Raw genomic sequence first — 16,313 nt, forward strand, 5'->3', positions numbered from 1 at the left:
CAAAATTTAAAGAAAACAAAATGATTAAGTAAATGCATTAAAGCATATGCTTGATGCTTATGCACAGAAAGCATTATGAGTATAAGAAGAACAAAAATGGAAAATCGTTTTTCATTTGAATAATTTATGTGTATTTGAACTGAGAAGAACGGGATTAATCAATCAGAAAATTGCTTATCGAACCTAGAGTAAAGGAGTTAATTCGTTTCTGTACGGAGAACCCATCATACTCCGGAATCAGTTAGGAATTGCCGGTAAATATTCACTTAAAAAAGTGAACAATGACGTCACCATTAATTCTCTCTATAAACGCGTAAAACATTCTCGCCGTCGATAATTTTTGACATGCTCTTTGTATTTATTCTGCATTGAATATGCATATTAATTTTTCTCCTTGTAAAGCATATGCTTCATCACAGAACTAATAATATAAAAATTGTAAAAATTGTTACACAAATCCTCACATTATCGACGTTCAATGAATTGCTGTTGGAAGTAGCAAAAAGTTTTCAGAAAGTATTGAAAGTAATCAGCAGAAGCATACGCTCATGAATCATACGTCACAACACTTTGAGTTAAGATATCGAGTTGGCGTGAATTGTATTTTATTGAAGGGAAATTTCTTCACAAATTTTGACACAAATTTCACACTTCAGTAAAAATTATAAAATAGAAAGAAATTTATTAAATCGCAAATTAGTTTATCAAAAAGAAAAAATGTACTGGTAAGCTGACCAAGCTTACGAGAGCTGTGTTTCTTTCAGTGTACCAATTTTGTGAGAGCAAACTAGAACGCGAATTAGTTTAAATACGTGCAAAGTCGGGAAAAGTAGAAAAGTCATCCCCCAAGAAATCTTTAAAACGCCATATCTCGAGAACGGATCCATAGATTTTCATAAATTTTTTTTTGTTTGAAAGGTCTTGAAGTCAACTATATCATATCGAAAAATGAAAAAAAATTATGCCGCTATTTTCGAAAAATTCGAGTTCGAAATTTTCGAAAACTTTGTTTTTGATTTTAGCGCCTCTTGCGCTCATTTTTCGAAGTTGCAATGTTCTAGACATTTGTAGGGTTTCACGAAACCTTTCATTTGCGCTTGAGTTGATCTTGATCGGACTTGTAGAACCCGAGATATGACATGCTAACTTTGGAAGGCTATATCTCGAGAACGGCGACATAGATTTTCTTCATTTTTGGCATGGAGCTAGATAATATAGTCAGCTATAACATATCAAAAAATGAAGCAAATCGATAATGGCGTTTTCGAGTTATTCATCGAAAACTAATCGAAAATTTTGTTTTCAATTTTTGGCCTCCTAGCGGTCATTTTTGAAACTTTGTATGTACTAGAGAGTTGTAGGGTTTGTTGAGAGCTTTCATTTGAGCCCGGGTTGATCAAAATCGGTCAGGCCGTTTTCGAGTTATGGTCGATTTTCGATGAAAAATTGTGGCGGCCATATTGACTAAACGGCTTGACCGATTTTCGAAAATGAGGTATCGTTGGAAAGCTCTTGATGTCCCCTACAACATATAAAAATTTCAGATTTTTAGCTATTACAGGGGCTGAGATATAGCGAAAACAAAATTTTGAGGTTATTCAAAATGGCGGATGCGGGGGTGGGGGGTAAAATTTGACATCATAATCGGATGTCTTCCGGTCGATATTTAAACTTTGCCGTTTACCGCAAGTCTCTATCTATTACCGTTCTCTCGCAATTTAGCGTTATGTTCCGGACGGCCGGACGGACGGCCGGACGGACAAAAAAATTTTTTGGCGCATACGTTTTTTGGAATGTGGGGACCCTAATTCGTGCTCATCCCAAGTTTGAGCCCGATCTGACGACTTTCGATTTTGCTCGGTACACAAAAGCTGTGTCTGAAAGAAACACAGCTAAAATTACATAATAATTAATTTATGGGTGCAATTCACTTGGGACACCCTGTATATAAAAATTACGACATTTTCTCACCCAAAAAAATTCAAGATCAATAAAATCAACTTTTGTAAATTCGTTTGCTTTAAAGTTTGTCATCAAAGTGAAATGTGCGGCAACCTCAAGGAATCGTCATTCACGATGTCTTTCACCTCTGCTTATCCCCCCTCCTGCCAATTTGTTTGAAAGTGATTTTTTTTATCAGAGCTTCTTTACCCAATTTTCTCGCGTTCTATCGCATGTGACGCGAAGAAATCCACAAAAATGCAAATTGGAATTTTATCGAAAAAATTTTTCCATTGAAGAAAACATTCCTGTGGTGCAAACAGGATGGAAATTAGTATTTTTTTCTAGGAATTTATTAGGGAAAAAAACCGTCTGCCAGATAAGCCACAAGTGGGATGATTCAAATGCATCGCGTACGGTGCAATTATCATTTAATTAAAGAAACATCGACAGCAGTCACGTCGACTTCCGTGGAATTTATGGGAATTTTAATTTTCAATATTGCGCGCAAGAATCACAAATTATTCCTGGATGTAATGTATACAAATTCGCCTTCGTCGACAGGTGACGATGCGGCTGGCACAAAAAAAAAGCTGATTTACATCTTCATTTCCGCTCACCGGAAGCTGTGTGCGAATTTTCTCTCCCACGCACCCAGACGCACCTTTTGCGCGAGAAACCTCGTGGAAGCAATAAATTACGGCGGGATTTTTCTAAGCGGGTGGTTTGGGGGGTGGATATGGCACAAAAAGCTGCCCTCGGGGGTGGTAGAAAAACGTGTGATGTTGATGTGTAATTTGTCTTCTTCAAAGTCAAAGAATTCGGCACAGAAATTGGCCCCACTGCACCAAAAGATGCTTTTTAAGTTTGGCGATTGCGTGTGAAATTACTGAGAAAATTCCTTTCCACTGGGCTATGAATTTGTAAAAATTCTGGGAAAAATTACAAAGTTTCATGCTCTAGAACTCCTTTTTTAGGTCACTTTATAGTTCTTCCAGCATTTTGTAATATTCAAGAATTTTAACCAAAAGAGAATTTCATACATAACTAACCCACAGATGCGTTGAATAATCTCAAATCCTTCTGGCTATTTTCTTCAGCTCATACTCAAGCTTCTCCGCATACATGAAGTTGAGAATTGAATTATTGCTGTGTTAATTCCCGGGTAGGAAAAGTTCAATCTCAACCATGAATTTCATTTGCAAAACACCATGAATTTCCCTGGACGATCTCATATTTCGTTGGTGAAACTTTGCAAATTTATTCATAAATTGAAAATTAAAATTTTAAAATTCCTTCCTTCAAGGGATACGATGGGGATGCTTTAATGCTTGCAAAATTGCATGATTGATTAATGCTTTAGGGGTAAGAAATTAACGGAAATTACCGTGAGCTTTCAGCTAGATTTATATAGAGAAAGCTCTCTAGGTAATATAAAGTTAATTCATTGATGTTGAAATAAAATATTTTCCACAAAAAAAACATGAAAGCAATTTTCTACTAATTTGTGGAATATTTATTAATCCTCTGAATACAATTTAAAAACACAAAAAAAATGAAATCAGGTGGACAAAAAGCTCGTAGCAATAAAAGTTAATTTTCCACATAAATTCCTTGAAAAATTAAACGAAATAACATTGCGACGAAATTGCGACGTTCATTGTTGTTTTAATTCGTATCATTTTAGTCTCTCATTTGGCCAATTCGGCTTTTTAGGATGTAAAAGTCAATATTTCTCTGTGTCAATTAATCGTTTTGCCATTTGAATCAAAGGATTTGGGAATTTAATTCCCTGAATATGTTACGCGAATTGACTTTTTTTATACATGCATGTCAGAACCATGAGAGGCGTGGAAAAAGCTTTTTACATTACAATTAAACCTGTTGTATCACACATGGGGGGAGTTTCTGCATGTGAAATTACAATCATTTGCGAAATTACTATTTTGATATTTTTGTTTTCATAATTTTATATTAAAATTAAATAAAATTAATTGAATGATTTTCTTTAACGTTTAACGTTAGAATTAATGTCAAATGTTAGAACAAAGATGTTTGATGTTAGAAAAAACATATCAAACGTTAGGAAATGAAATTAAACTTCCAAAGTACAAAAATAAAACTTCTAATGCTGAGAAAGTTAATGTCAAACGTTAATTAATTAAAAATGGAATGTCAAAGGACATTAAGACATTAGTCTGACTGTCAAAGTTTCGAAAATTGAATGTCAAAAGTTGAGAAATGAATCGTCAAACGCAAGATAATTATAATTTTTTGAGAAGAAAAGCAAAGTAAAAAATTAAAAAAATACGTTAAATGTTAGAAAATTAAAAAAGGAACGACAGGAAATGGAATGTCAAACGTTAGAAAATTAAACGTCAAAAGTAAAGGGAATAAAACATCACTCTTCAAGTGAATAATTTTTCACTGAATTAAAACGTAAAAGGTTAGAAAAGGTATATCAAACGATAGAATAAGACTATTAGATACTAAAAAAATCGTCTAACGTTAGAATTCCTCAAGAAAAACTATCAAAAATTTAAAATTTAAATGCAACAGCCGTTTAAGCTTTTATCAATCCCTAAAAATCAACCCTTAAGTCTTTAATTTTCATAAAAGATATCCTGAAAATTTCCTTTTCTCCCTGATAATTCTGCAGAAGATTTAAATATTAAGAACAATTGAGGGAGTCATTCAACAAGTCTTTTGCGAGAGATATAAAAAGAAATATTTCTGCAATTTTGCAACTTATACTATCACATTAAACATGAAACAACTGGTAGATAAATTTTTAATAAAGCCCCAGTTTTTTTTGCAAAAAAAAAATGAAAAGAAAGAACACAGAAGAGAAACTTTGTAAAAGAACTCGCCTTTCTGTCTTGTATTTAATTAAAAATTCATTCCGCATTGAAACGTGATGTCCTCCATAGAGCTTGCACTATGGCGCAGCTCCATTCTTGCATGTATGACGAAGTCAGCGATTTGGGAATTTTTCCAGAGAGGAAATATTTATTTCATTAATAAAATGGGGCGGGGATTAATCGAAGGAGGAATTTAATTGAAACCCCCAAATTATTAATTAATTGTTCGTCAACATGAAATTTATTTGCGCGTCATCAACAAATCACCTGAACCCTGATTCATATAATGTGTGGGGATTTACTGCGAAAGCTCCATCCGGGACGTGACTGCGGGAGCCAAAAAACTTCCAAGAAAAGCCCAGAAAAGTCTTGTAGGTAACAAAGTTCGATATTCCTCATGTGTGTGGAAGAGGGGGTAATCATGCAGAAATTATAGTGATTTTGTGGGAAATCATTGCGTGTCGCGTGGAGGATTAATTGAGTCACTTTGGTAATACCCATGGTGGCAATGACACCGAATTAATATCAATATGATGGAAAAATTCTCTTGCAAAAGTTACAAAATCCATAAAACCTTCTTCACGAAATAAATCGAATGATTGAATGATTTTCTTTTGCAATTTTTAACCTTCAAATGAACTTTCTTTTACAAAAAATTGCCCCTCTAGAAGAATACTTGAAGCTTTTATTTATTTCGTCTCTAAATCATTCGTTGGGGGGTGTTAAAAATGAGCTTTTTCTCGAACTTTTTGAGGGGTATTTCGGCCAAATAGGTAGGTAATTTAGAAGACATTGATAAATGGATATATTGACGCATCATTCAGTTGGTGGAAATGGATCAAATGGAGGAAAAATTTGAAAAATAAAAATAGAATTGAGTAGGTTGATCAATATATAAGGCAAAAGCTCTCGTCAAAAGCTTCAAGCAAATGTAAAAAAAAAAATATTTTTTCAAAAATTATTTGACAATAGGTGAAACATTAGCACGCATGTTTCATTTTTTAAGAAACAATAAATAATGACGTCATTGTTTGCATTTTTCGAGTCAATCCTTGCTGAGTTTTCATTGCAATGGAACATACGTCGTTGAAATAGGAGATAAATCCAGCAACGAACGTTCAACTCATCATCCACCTCAAATCCCAAAAACTCACAAGATTCTGTGGTTCATATAAATTTAATCAAACGTCAAAATTCAAATTTAAACTGACATTTCTGCCAAGTGCTCTATAACGATATTTCATCACTTGAATACACAGCACATAGGAAGAGGAAACATACTTTCCATGGAGCAGAGAGCATTTCATTTTCTAATTTATTGCATGACCCAAATGTGTTCGCAATCCTATGATTTATCACAATGTGTGTGCTCAAAATGTACAAGAACTTGCGAGCACAGGTGGATAATCCTTCATTTTCTCTTTTTTTTTCCTCCTTCACACACTAATCTGCGTTACAAAACGATCACGATATACCAACAAACATCCCTTCAAAACTTCGTCCGAAGGAACCTCATAATTCTCCATCATTGTCGCAATTTAATTGCTTCTATGGGGAAGAATATGTTGGCATTTATGTTTCACGATGGCAGCATAAATGACCAAAATGGATTGATTGCGTTTGAATTTATGTTGACATTGATTTGCATACTTTTAGACGTTTTCTGGTTACCATTAAGGAGCATTAAGGACTGTTTTTTTTTTAGAATTCTCCTAAGTTTGAGCCTAATCTTTCGATTTTGTATTTAGATTTAAAAGAAATAAATCACAGCTATTGAATTTATAGAATTTATAGAATTTATGTGAATTGGTTAGAAATCCGTGTAAATATTGGACAAACCAATATATTGTCTTTGTCAAGGGATTATTATTTGTATGAAATTATTCGGATCTTCGCAAATATTCAGATTATTCGTTAATATTCGTATAATTAACCAAAGAAATCAAAATATTTGATTTTACTTTTAAAATGGCTAAGATTGAGGAGCATCAGCATGAAAAATATTTAATTCAAGCCTAAAAAGGATTAAAATTAAGCTAAAAATAGTAAATTCAACCCCAAAGTGTGCTAAATTCAAGCCTAAAAATGACTAAATTACAGCCTAAAGGTCTTCAGCCCTAAAAAGGCAGAGATTGAAGAATAAAACAAATTAAAAAAATATATTCTTAATTCAATTTTTATTCATTTGAAGCAGAAAAGTAGTAAATTCAACCTGAAACGTGTTAAATTCACACCTAAAAGTATTATTTGGTTTTCAACCCTAAAAATAAAAAGACAGAATCTTCATGCACAAAAAGCTTAAAACACCCCTTGGTCTTTGTAGCCTTACTACCAATTTTCCCCTTAATTTATGCAATTTTTTTTTAAATTTATTTCTCGTAGGATTTGTTCACATTTAAGGATGGCAAAGTTGGCGTAAACTTTGGCGGATACCATGCCGCAGCTTCCCTTGGGGGTCTCTTGACGGGCAATGCAGCCCATGGAGGACTCTCAGCATCTGCAGGGACACCGTATGGCCAGCAAGCGGGTGCCGGATTGGGCGGAAGTGTTGGTGGGTCTCCTCGTAATTATGGTGGCCTAGCTGGATTTCTGGGTGCTTTCGCACGGAGTGGATAGTGGAAGACGTGGGAGTCACACGTAGTGCAATAGAGATAAAGCTTTTATCCAGGCTCATTCCTCATTTTCTCTTGTAGTCTAACAACTCCAAATAAAGTTGTTTATTGTAGTTTATTTGCATCCATTGGCATTTATCTCTACCCGCGCGAGAGGAAGCTCACGCAGGAGGAAGTGTCGATTTTTGGTGGTTCACGGGACTATTAGAGCATGAAAACCAATATATCGTGCAATGTATAGCCACTGTGCTGCTCACCCAATATATGAATGCATGCATTTTGGGTGGAGGTGGTGGCAATAAATTGCGCACAGAATTGGCTTTGGCTTTGTGCAAACCTCATTTCAATCCGTGGCTATTAATTGATGCATCCCCAAATAAATTAATTGCAGATGGGCGGACCGCTGGTGGTTTGTTCGCGGGAGCATCAGCCGGCGGTGGTGTTGGTGCCAGTGCAGCCCTGGCGGGAAATGTTGGAGCCGAGGGTGGTGCCGCTGGGGGATCAATTGCCGAAGCCCATGCTGGTGGGGTGCAGAAGAGTGTGGTGAAGGTGTCAGAAGCCCAACCGCCGCAAGTTGCCGTCGTGGAGACACCCGTGGTGGTGCAGCAACAGCAGCCGGGCTTTAGCGTGTCGAAAACCATCGTAGCCGGAGCAGGATTGCACCCAGCCCCACAACCAAGTTACACCTACACAAATACCCTCGTTGGCAATGGAGGGGTTGATAACATTCCCCAAACTGACACAGTGGTGTACCAGAAGGTTAAGACCAAGAAGAAGTTCCACACAAGGCCAGCCGTTGTGCAACCCGTTGTGCAACAGGTGAGATATTTTTAATGCATTTTTCCAAGAAAACTTCCATTGCGTCACATGAAATTCTAGATGTAACCTTATATGCATTACATACATAGGTATTCTCTAATGCGTTGATGAAAATATTTCAGAGAGGGTTTGAAAATTGCGGGAAAAATCGATTTTATTGAAATTTTCAGTTAAGATTTAAACAAAAAACTATGAATTTGCCAATAGATGTCGGTATATTTTTCATTTTTAGTTTTATTTAGTTTTCTAAATCAATTTGTAAATTTTACTGAAAAGGAAGAAACGTTTTTATTTTTTCTTTTATTCTTATTTTTATATAGTTTTAATTCATTTTAATTTGTATAGTTCGATGGATCTGCGTTCTAGCGCCATCTATTGTTTAAATTAAATTACATTTTCTGACATAAATTGGATTTGTTTAAAAAGCTTTCATCGGAAAATTTTAGATATTTTCTTTTTCAATAAATCTTTAAAGTATCTGCATTATTATTGTAAGAAAACATTCAAAACTTTACAAATTAAAGCATTTTTAATAAAATCAATTTATGCCGAATAATCAAAATTACTTTAAACAATATGTCGCTGAAATGCAAATTGGCAAATTCAGATTTAATAGATAGATATGACTTTTCAATGTCTTTAATAATTGAAAATTTTAGGATTTTTCTTAACTAAAAAAAATGTTTTTTTTTTAAATTTCTGTCTGAAAAAAAAAACATAAATCAAAGAAAATTTAAGGAAAACAACATGGCGGATTTTTTTTGTAGAACTTCTAGTTTCCCTATCTTGTTTTTAGACATCAACTTAAGGTTAAATTTTAAAACTTTCAAAATTTCTCCCTAAAAAAATTCGCAAAAGAATTTTCATTTTATTAAAAAAAAAAAAGCTTTTAAAATTCCCGTCAAACTCCTTTATATAGTTTTCCACTCGTGAAAAATTCAATTAATTTTCATTCGTCGCGGAAAGCACAATGCAAGAAAGAAATCTTAATGTTCTTTATACCGTTTAGCAACAGTTGCAACACCTCTCACAGAAATTCTTGAGTTTTAGTTTTCTCTCTTTGGAGAAATAAAAGTGAAACTCTGTAGCATTCTCCGCGGTGTGCTTTCCATGCTGAAGTTTAACAAGCAGCAACTGCAACACATATACCCAACAACATGAAAACAAGCGCGATTACTCTAGCGTAAAAGCGCGCGCGAGGGGGAAGGGTGGTGTTGATTGATGGAGATGCATTTAATGCAAATTATAATGTGTGTTGTGGAAAATGTAAAATGAAAATGTTGAACACTGTATTGTTGAAGGACATTGCGGTGACACAGACAATACCCACTGTACATGAACAATCACCACACCCTCAGGCACCGGCGGCAGGTGTTGGAATTGATTATCGCAAATTCCTCGACTTTAACTTCTTCGCCAACACTGCTGCTGGATTCGGTGGGGCGGCTGTAGCTCAGCCACAGGTCGTTGTTGCAAATCACCACCACCATCGTCGCCTGAAGCCGCACCACCACCACAAGAGGATCCAGTATGTGGTGCAGCAGCCGGCGGTTGTGCAGCAGCAGCCAGTGGTGGTACAGCAGCCAGCGGTGGTGCAGCAACCAGCAGTAGTCCAGCAACCCGCCCCGGTGGTTCATGTCCACAAGAGTGTCTACGTGCCACCCCCACCCACTGTTCAGATACACAAAACAATCCATGCTGCTCCGGCCGTCGTCAAGCACCCGGTAACAAACATGAATCACTATCACACCCACCCCGTCATTACTCCACGCACTAGGCGCTCCCTCGTTGTGCCGGATGCCAAGCGCAGCCACCACCCCGGGCTGCTTTTCCCGCTTTTCCTCTTGCGCCTCACCAGGCCCCTACAGCAGGTTCGATCGCCCTCTTAGCCGCACACTTCAGCTCACAGGCGCTCGTGGTTTCCGTGTCGGCGACACATTTTGCATATAATTCTAATCCTAGTCAGACTCGGGAGTGGTTTTTGTCTTTTATCAGGTAAACTGACCTCGAGCACCAACCCAGGGCTTTCAAGAATATCTCGTTGCAAGAATTGAGAATATTCCTTTTAGAAAGTTTAATTGAGAAATGACTTCGCGTTGAGAGTAAAGTTTAAAGTACAAGGATTTAAATTTCCTACATAATGATTTCATTGAGGGAGAGAACAATCAGAGAATTATGGAAACAGTCGTGAAAATTTACTTAAGGGGGGTCTCTTGGGAAATCTTATAGAATTTACACATTTTTAATGTTGTCATTTTCTTGGGGTTTTTCTTAAACATGGATATCCGATTATGGTTACATTTGTAGCCTAGTTATTGAAGTGTAAGAAAATCACTTTTCGCCATTTTAGGTGCGACGCCATCTTGTGATTTTCCGACTTTTCCGCAGAACTGCCCTAAAACACAAAGGTAGGTTTTTCTCAGGATCTACTGGATGGATTTTGATGGAATCAAAAGCAAATTTTGATGTACCAGAATTTTGAATTTCCATTCTGGGGCTGAGAAAAGTGGAAAAATGTGACTTTTTTCAGATATTTTTGACGTTTTTCCACTTTTCTCAGCCCCAGAATGGAAATTCAAAATTCTGGTACATCAAAATCTGCACGGGTATGTCCTCTTTCATTTGCTTTTTACCCCATCAAAATCCATCCAGTAGATCCTGAGAAAAACCTACCTTTGTGTTTTGAGGAAAATCTCAAGATGGCGTCGCATCTAAGATGGCGGAAAGTGATTTTCTTACTCTTTAATGATAAGTCTTTAAATGTCACCAACACTTGAAAACCGAGTTTAAGAAAAACCCCAAGAAAAATTAAAATATTTAATTTCACCAGCTCTCAAAAGAGACCCCCCTTAAAGAGTTTTTCTTGTGCAGTGTTTATAGGGAAATATTTTTTTCTTCTTTAGCATTTGAAGAAAAGAGGATTTCTTTTAACCCTTTAATGACCAAATTGGGCTATTTGTTCTTTATGAAAAATAATCTTTAAAACTTTGTGTTGAACCTGGCGTGAGACAATTTTCTTTGCTTTTCCGGTCGTCGCCAGGGGTAGAAAATTTCGTCCAAAAAGAAAGACGTACTACTTCCCAAAGCTTTCAAAGCTTCAAATTTTCTACCTCTGACGACGACTGGAAAAGTAAAGAAAATCTTTAAAACCTTATTAAATAAATCAGAAGAATAGAATTGTTAAAAACCGTTCAAATAATTTTCTAAAAGCTCCTCCATTAGAACAACATTAATTTGAATTAGAGTGTTTATCCAATTAAATCATTTGTGAGGAAATAGTTTTGATTTTCTTGTGTAAATATTTCTGCTTTTGAAGCAAATAATATTTGCTATTTACCCGTATTAAACATTAAAGTGCAAATAGATGAATTTTGAGAATACAACCAAAACACAATATCCGCTTAAGAACATTATTCTCCAAACATTTTCATTGAGAATTAAATAAATCTCTCTGTACAATAGGATTTCCTCTTGCTACTTACAACATTTAGTAATTCCAGGGAAAACCAAAACTTCCCTTTATTGAATTCTCAATATCTATATTACATTTGGTAATTCCACGAAGTCTTCTTGGAGTGATTTCTATATACTACCACCACCCACAACAGAATGTTCGCAACACGCAAAGAACATTCTTGCAATTCCAATTAAAGTCAACACGCACTCTCAGGCGGTACCGAACACGCAAATTTTGATTTAACTCTTGCAAAATTTATTGGTGATGCAGATCAATATTAAGTGTGGAAGAAGAGCTGCCCTTTCGGGGGAAGGGGGCTAACAAATGTTACACAAATTTATCACAAAAGCATGATGGTCCTTGTGGGCGTTCTAGTGCACATCCTCACCACACAAACACTCACCGTCACACCAATTGACCCAAAGAGATTTAGGGTTTTTTGTTGGCCTACGGCGACATTCAGATGGGACACCCCCCACACAAACACTTAACCCCAACCTACCCCACTGACATCTCCCATGCCTATTGTAGGTCGTGATTACGAGACCACAGAGCTCAGAAGAGAGCAGCGAGAGCCTAAGCAGTGGAAGCTTTGAGAGTCATGAGTTGGGACACAAAACGAAAATCGTTTCCTACACATCAGGAGTTCACGGGCATGGTGGTGGTACCTTGTTCGATGGAATCTTCAGGGTGAGTGACATTTTTCTCATCAGGATAACAATCTTCCCCATAGAAGGGGCTTGCAAGTTTGAGACATTATGTGGCGGAATGAATGGAGTTAATCACAGCTAAAAATGAGAAGAAAAAATTCGAAGTATTTCAAATTGGCGGGAAAATCTGTTATGATTTAAAAGCTAAAAGGGAATTAAAGGGAAAATACCGTGAATCCCATAAATCCTATAAGTTTTACAAATCCTAGAAATACTTCAAATTAATCTTGATGTTCTAGTAATAATTTGCATGAGATTCATAAGAATTTATAACGTTCCATATATTTTTAAGTTCAAATCTTTGAAATCTTACAAGTCCTACAAATCCTTTAATTACATAGTTTTTTTATGATATAACTTAAACAGAGTCTTTTAAAAATCCTAAATAAGTTATCGTTACAGTTTTCATAAAAATCAATTTCCAAAAATCCAATAATTATTATGAATTCGTGATTTTTTCTTTGAAGTTTGAATATCAGAAAAAAAGTTTTAATTTTTTAAAACAGATTTTTAGCTATCATGTAATTAAATGTTATAAGTCCCATAATTCCTCAAATCCTTTAATCATTTTCAAGTCAGATACATATGTCTTGAAATAGGATTTTGTTGATATCCTGACTAATTTAAAATTTTGATTTAATTTAGAAATTAAAGAAATAAATATTAAAATTACTTTAGAACAAATACTACTAGTTCAATGCTAAGGATGCTAAGAAGCTAAATCCCCTAAATCCTTGAATTATTACCTTTTCAATTTTTTTTTAAATCGATTTTATGGAAATCTTAAACGCTCAAAAGTTTTTAAACTGAAATATTCGTAAAGATTAAGTTTTCGTAAAATCAAGCCTCATAATTCCCACAAGTCCCAGGAATCCTTGAATCAATTCATCGCATTTATGGGATTTTTGCTCAATATCGGGCCCTATTCTGCGATGAAATTTCAGAGGAAATTTTTCAAATTCTAAGGAATTCTTGGTCGCAGAATAGGGAGAATATTTAGGTATATGTTCTTATATCCTAAAAACAAAGAATTTTAAATTCCATTCAAAAGCGTCAAAAAGTGAGCATTTGTACGCCCCTTTTTTGCGACATCTCACTTAATTTATATGTCTCCGACAGATTCCCATCGCCACATTGGGTGCAGTGAATGACTTCTTGAATGCCAAGGCGGCAGGAGGTGGAGTGGGCTTCCAAAAAACTGTCACCATTGCAAAGGTGTAATTTTCCACATCACAGAAGAAAACCACCGTCAATCGTGACTTTCCTCCTCTCCATACTCGCTCTCTTTGAGCTTTCTATATATTCGAGCTTTCTGTGAGCTTCTGCATTGGGCAGCATTATGTGTACTTCTCTACAGGATTGCAAGGAAAATTTTGTAAGATAACAAGTACATTTTTTTCGTATAAGGATTAGATTGTGAAATGTATTTTTTAGTGATGTATTTTTGATTAAATGAACTCAACACAGCACTCAATTGAATTGGATGTTATGTTTACTTTGATGGCATTGACAATGGCAGAGGTACATGAAGCGTGAAAGCACCTTCAAAAGAGCAGTTCTGGGCGGAAGAAAATATTTGTGTGTGTGCGTTTAATTTCAATAATGGGAAATGTGACGGGAAATGCCAAGGAGAAAAGAAATGCTGAAAGGATGTTTGTTAAGAGGTTTTTATCATAATATCGCCACAAAAGTTGTTGGATATACGGGGTGGGTTCGACATTTTCAATTATTACGTTCTAATCTACAAAAATAAATGGAATGAGAAGCGGGGAGGGGGAGGCTATTACTCCTCGTGCCAAAATTTATGCTTTAAGATGTTTTTTTTTGTACTAATTTCGTCGTATAATAGGAGAAAGAAAAATTCCGAAAAGATATTCTTGAGTTTTTGTAAGTCTTTAGATTTTTAAACGATTTATTTAAATTTCAAAATTTTTGAAGCGATTTTCTAGATAAAAAGCTAGAACTTTAGGGAACAAAAAGAAAACGAAAAATTTCAAAAGTTCTTAATAGGTTAAAAAAAAACTTAAGAATATCCTGAAGAACCTTTTAGAACATAAAATCAAAAGGCCTAATTTTCAGAAATATTTTTCAGGAATGGAACCTGAGAAACCTAAAAATCTGAACCTAAAAGTTCTCAGCCCAAGAATAATTTTTAGATTACACCTAATCTTGCACAGGAATCGTTGAAATATGGAAAGACGGCTATTCACAATCTGAGGTGTTAGTCCACAAGGAGGTAACCAAATTTAAATTTTTAATTATCATTTATCATTTAATTAGCATTGTCAAAGACTCAAGAAAAGCGTGGTAATTTCCCGAAAAAGCGCTGGGAAACATATGATTTTTCATATTTTATGTCAAATTTTTCCTTAATTTCTAGTTATTCTAGAAAATTTCTTTCTGTGTCATATGAAAGCTATTTAAAGGTTTAACATTATATATTTAAACCATTTTCCTACTGTGGAAGACTCGCGAGATTTTCCAGCATTGAACTTTTCTTTTGCTTCTCATTTCTTCAATATTTTACGTAACCAATATTATATGATTTTGTAGCATTTTTAATTATCTTTCATTTGATGTAGCACTTGTGGGGGAAATTCGCTGGGAAAACTCGCTAAATATCGCTCGATTCTAAATATTTATTCTATTCTTGAAAATTTAAATGGAAACGGAAGAAATTTCAGAACTATTTTTCTAATTAAAAAATCTTATTGTAAGAATTTTTAATTCCTCGAAACTTTAAGAAATGGAATTCAGGATTTTTTTTCCTGGCTGGAAATTTCAAGATAAAGAGTTTTCTTCACCTTTTTTATCAAAAATATCCAGAATGTATAATTTTAGTTCAAGAATTTAAATAATAAAAGCAATAATGAGTTATTTATGAACTGTACAAGCGCATCGATTGACATATAAAAGGTTTCTTTTTAAAAGGAATTTAAATTAATTGAATGATTAAAACTCATACAGAAATATATATGCAAAGCAAGTGAACTTTCTGAGCAAACTCATTTAAATCCACATGATTTTCGTGGAAGGAGAGACGCATAAATAGCAAAAGTTAATAAATTTATTTTGCTCATTCTGGTAAAATAATCTTTTGAGATGGTTGCGGGGGGCGGAGAAGGAAATGTTTTTACGGAAAATGTTTCTAATTCGCAAACCGTGTATAAGATGATAATGTTGTTATCGCAAGAAAAGCGCTGACAGTGGGCTACAATTAAAAAGCATGTTGTGAGAAGCAACATTTTGTGTTCATTTCGCTTGAGTTATTTTTATACTTATATACTTCTCAATTGGAGTTTTATTTATAGAGAGAGAGAGACGTGTGTGGGGAGACTTTTGCACATGAGGAGTTTCACTGAGGATACGGTTAGAGGTGTATCCCACGTTGTCTAGTGGTTAGGATACCTGGCTCTCACCCAGGAGGCCCGGGTTCGATTCCCGGCGTGGGAATTTTTTTTGCGCTTTCCTTGCTGAAATGAAAATCAATTTTCTTTTTGTCTCAATACCCCTTGGAGGCATGTCTTGAATAAAAATTTCAAGACATTCACCTCTATTTTCTTGAAAGTTTAATCAATCACCGAGGATTCCCCACCCGCATCCCACCCACATTCCGCCCGGAGAGATGCGTCTCAATTTGTCGCCGTGGGGGAGGAGATAGAAGGAAAATGATCCCCATCGAAGGGCTTGTCAAAGGGTATATCGTCTTGCTAATTGGCCCTTCACATTGAGAAGAATGTCATTATTTTGGAGGACGTCTCCAGCAGAAAATCTACTTGACCCGCCTCGATGGCCAATTCAATTGATTATTTCCTTCCACGCTATTCCTCCGGGCAGGACTCATCATTCAGATACTTGTGCGCCTTTTTTTTTCTTTGACGGAAAGAAAACTCTCTTACTGCCTTTTGCAGCT

General features: G+C 35.4%; 1 protein-coding gene and 1 non-coding gene across 3 annotated transcripts in view; both read left to right on the forward strand.

Annotated features, from left to right (window-relative positions):
- The window catches only part of LOC129791669 (isoniazid-induced protein IniB), a 29,248-nt gene extending 15,369 nt beyond the window's left edge, over positions 1 to 13,879 (forward strand). The window contains exons 3-7 of one of the 2 annotated variants that reach the window (XM_055829942.1): positions 7,185 to 7,353; positions 7,806 to 8,233; positions 9,592 to 9,957; positions 12,222 to 12,380; positions 13,520 to 13,879. In XM_055829942.1, coding sequence (XP_055685917.1) covers positions 7,185 to 7,353; positions 7,806 to 8,233; positions 9,592 to 9,957; positions 12,222 to 12,380; positions 13,520 to 13,621 — 1,224 coding nt within the window. In that variant the 3' untranslated portion in view covers positions 13,622 to 13,879. Of the gene's footprint in view, positions 1 to 7,184; positions 7,354 to 7,805; positions 8,234 to 9,534; positions 9,958 to 12,221; positions 12,381 to 13,519 lie in introns of both variants that reach the window. The other variant, XM_055829941.1, reaches the window with a different exon arrangement.
- A 1,902-nt stretch (positions 13,880 to 15,781) lies between these two features.
- On the forward strand, positions 15,782 to 15,853 carry Trnae-cuc (transfer RNA glutamic acid (anticodon CUC)). The gene has a single exon. It is a non-coding gene; the product is annotated as a tRNA-Glu (tRNA).
- Positions 15,854 to 16,313: the final 460 nt, after the last annotated feature.

Source organism: Lutzomyia longipalpis, chromosome 3 (assembly GCF_024334085.1).
Source record: "Lutzomyia longipalpis isolate SR_M1_2022 chromosome 3, ASM2433408v1".
NCBI classification, from domain to species: Eukaryota; Metazoa; Arthropoda; class Insecta; order Diptera; family Psychodidae; genus Lutzomyia; species Lutzomyia longipalpis.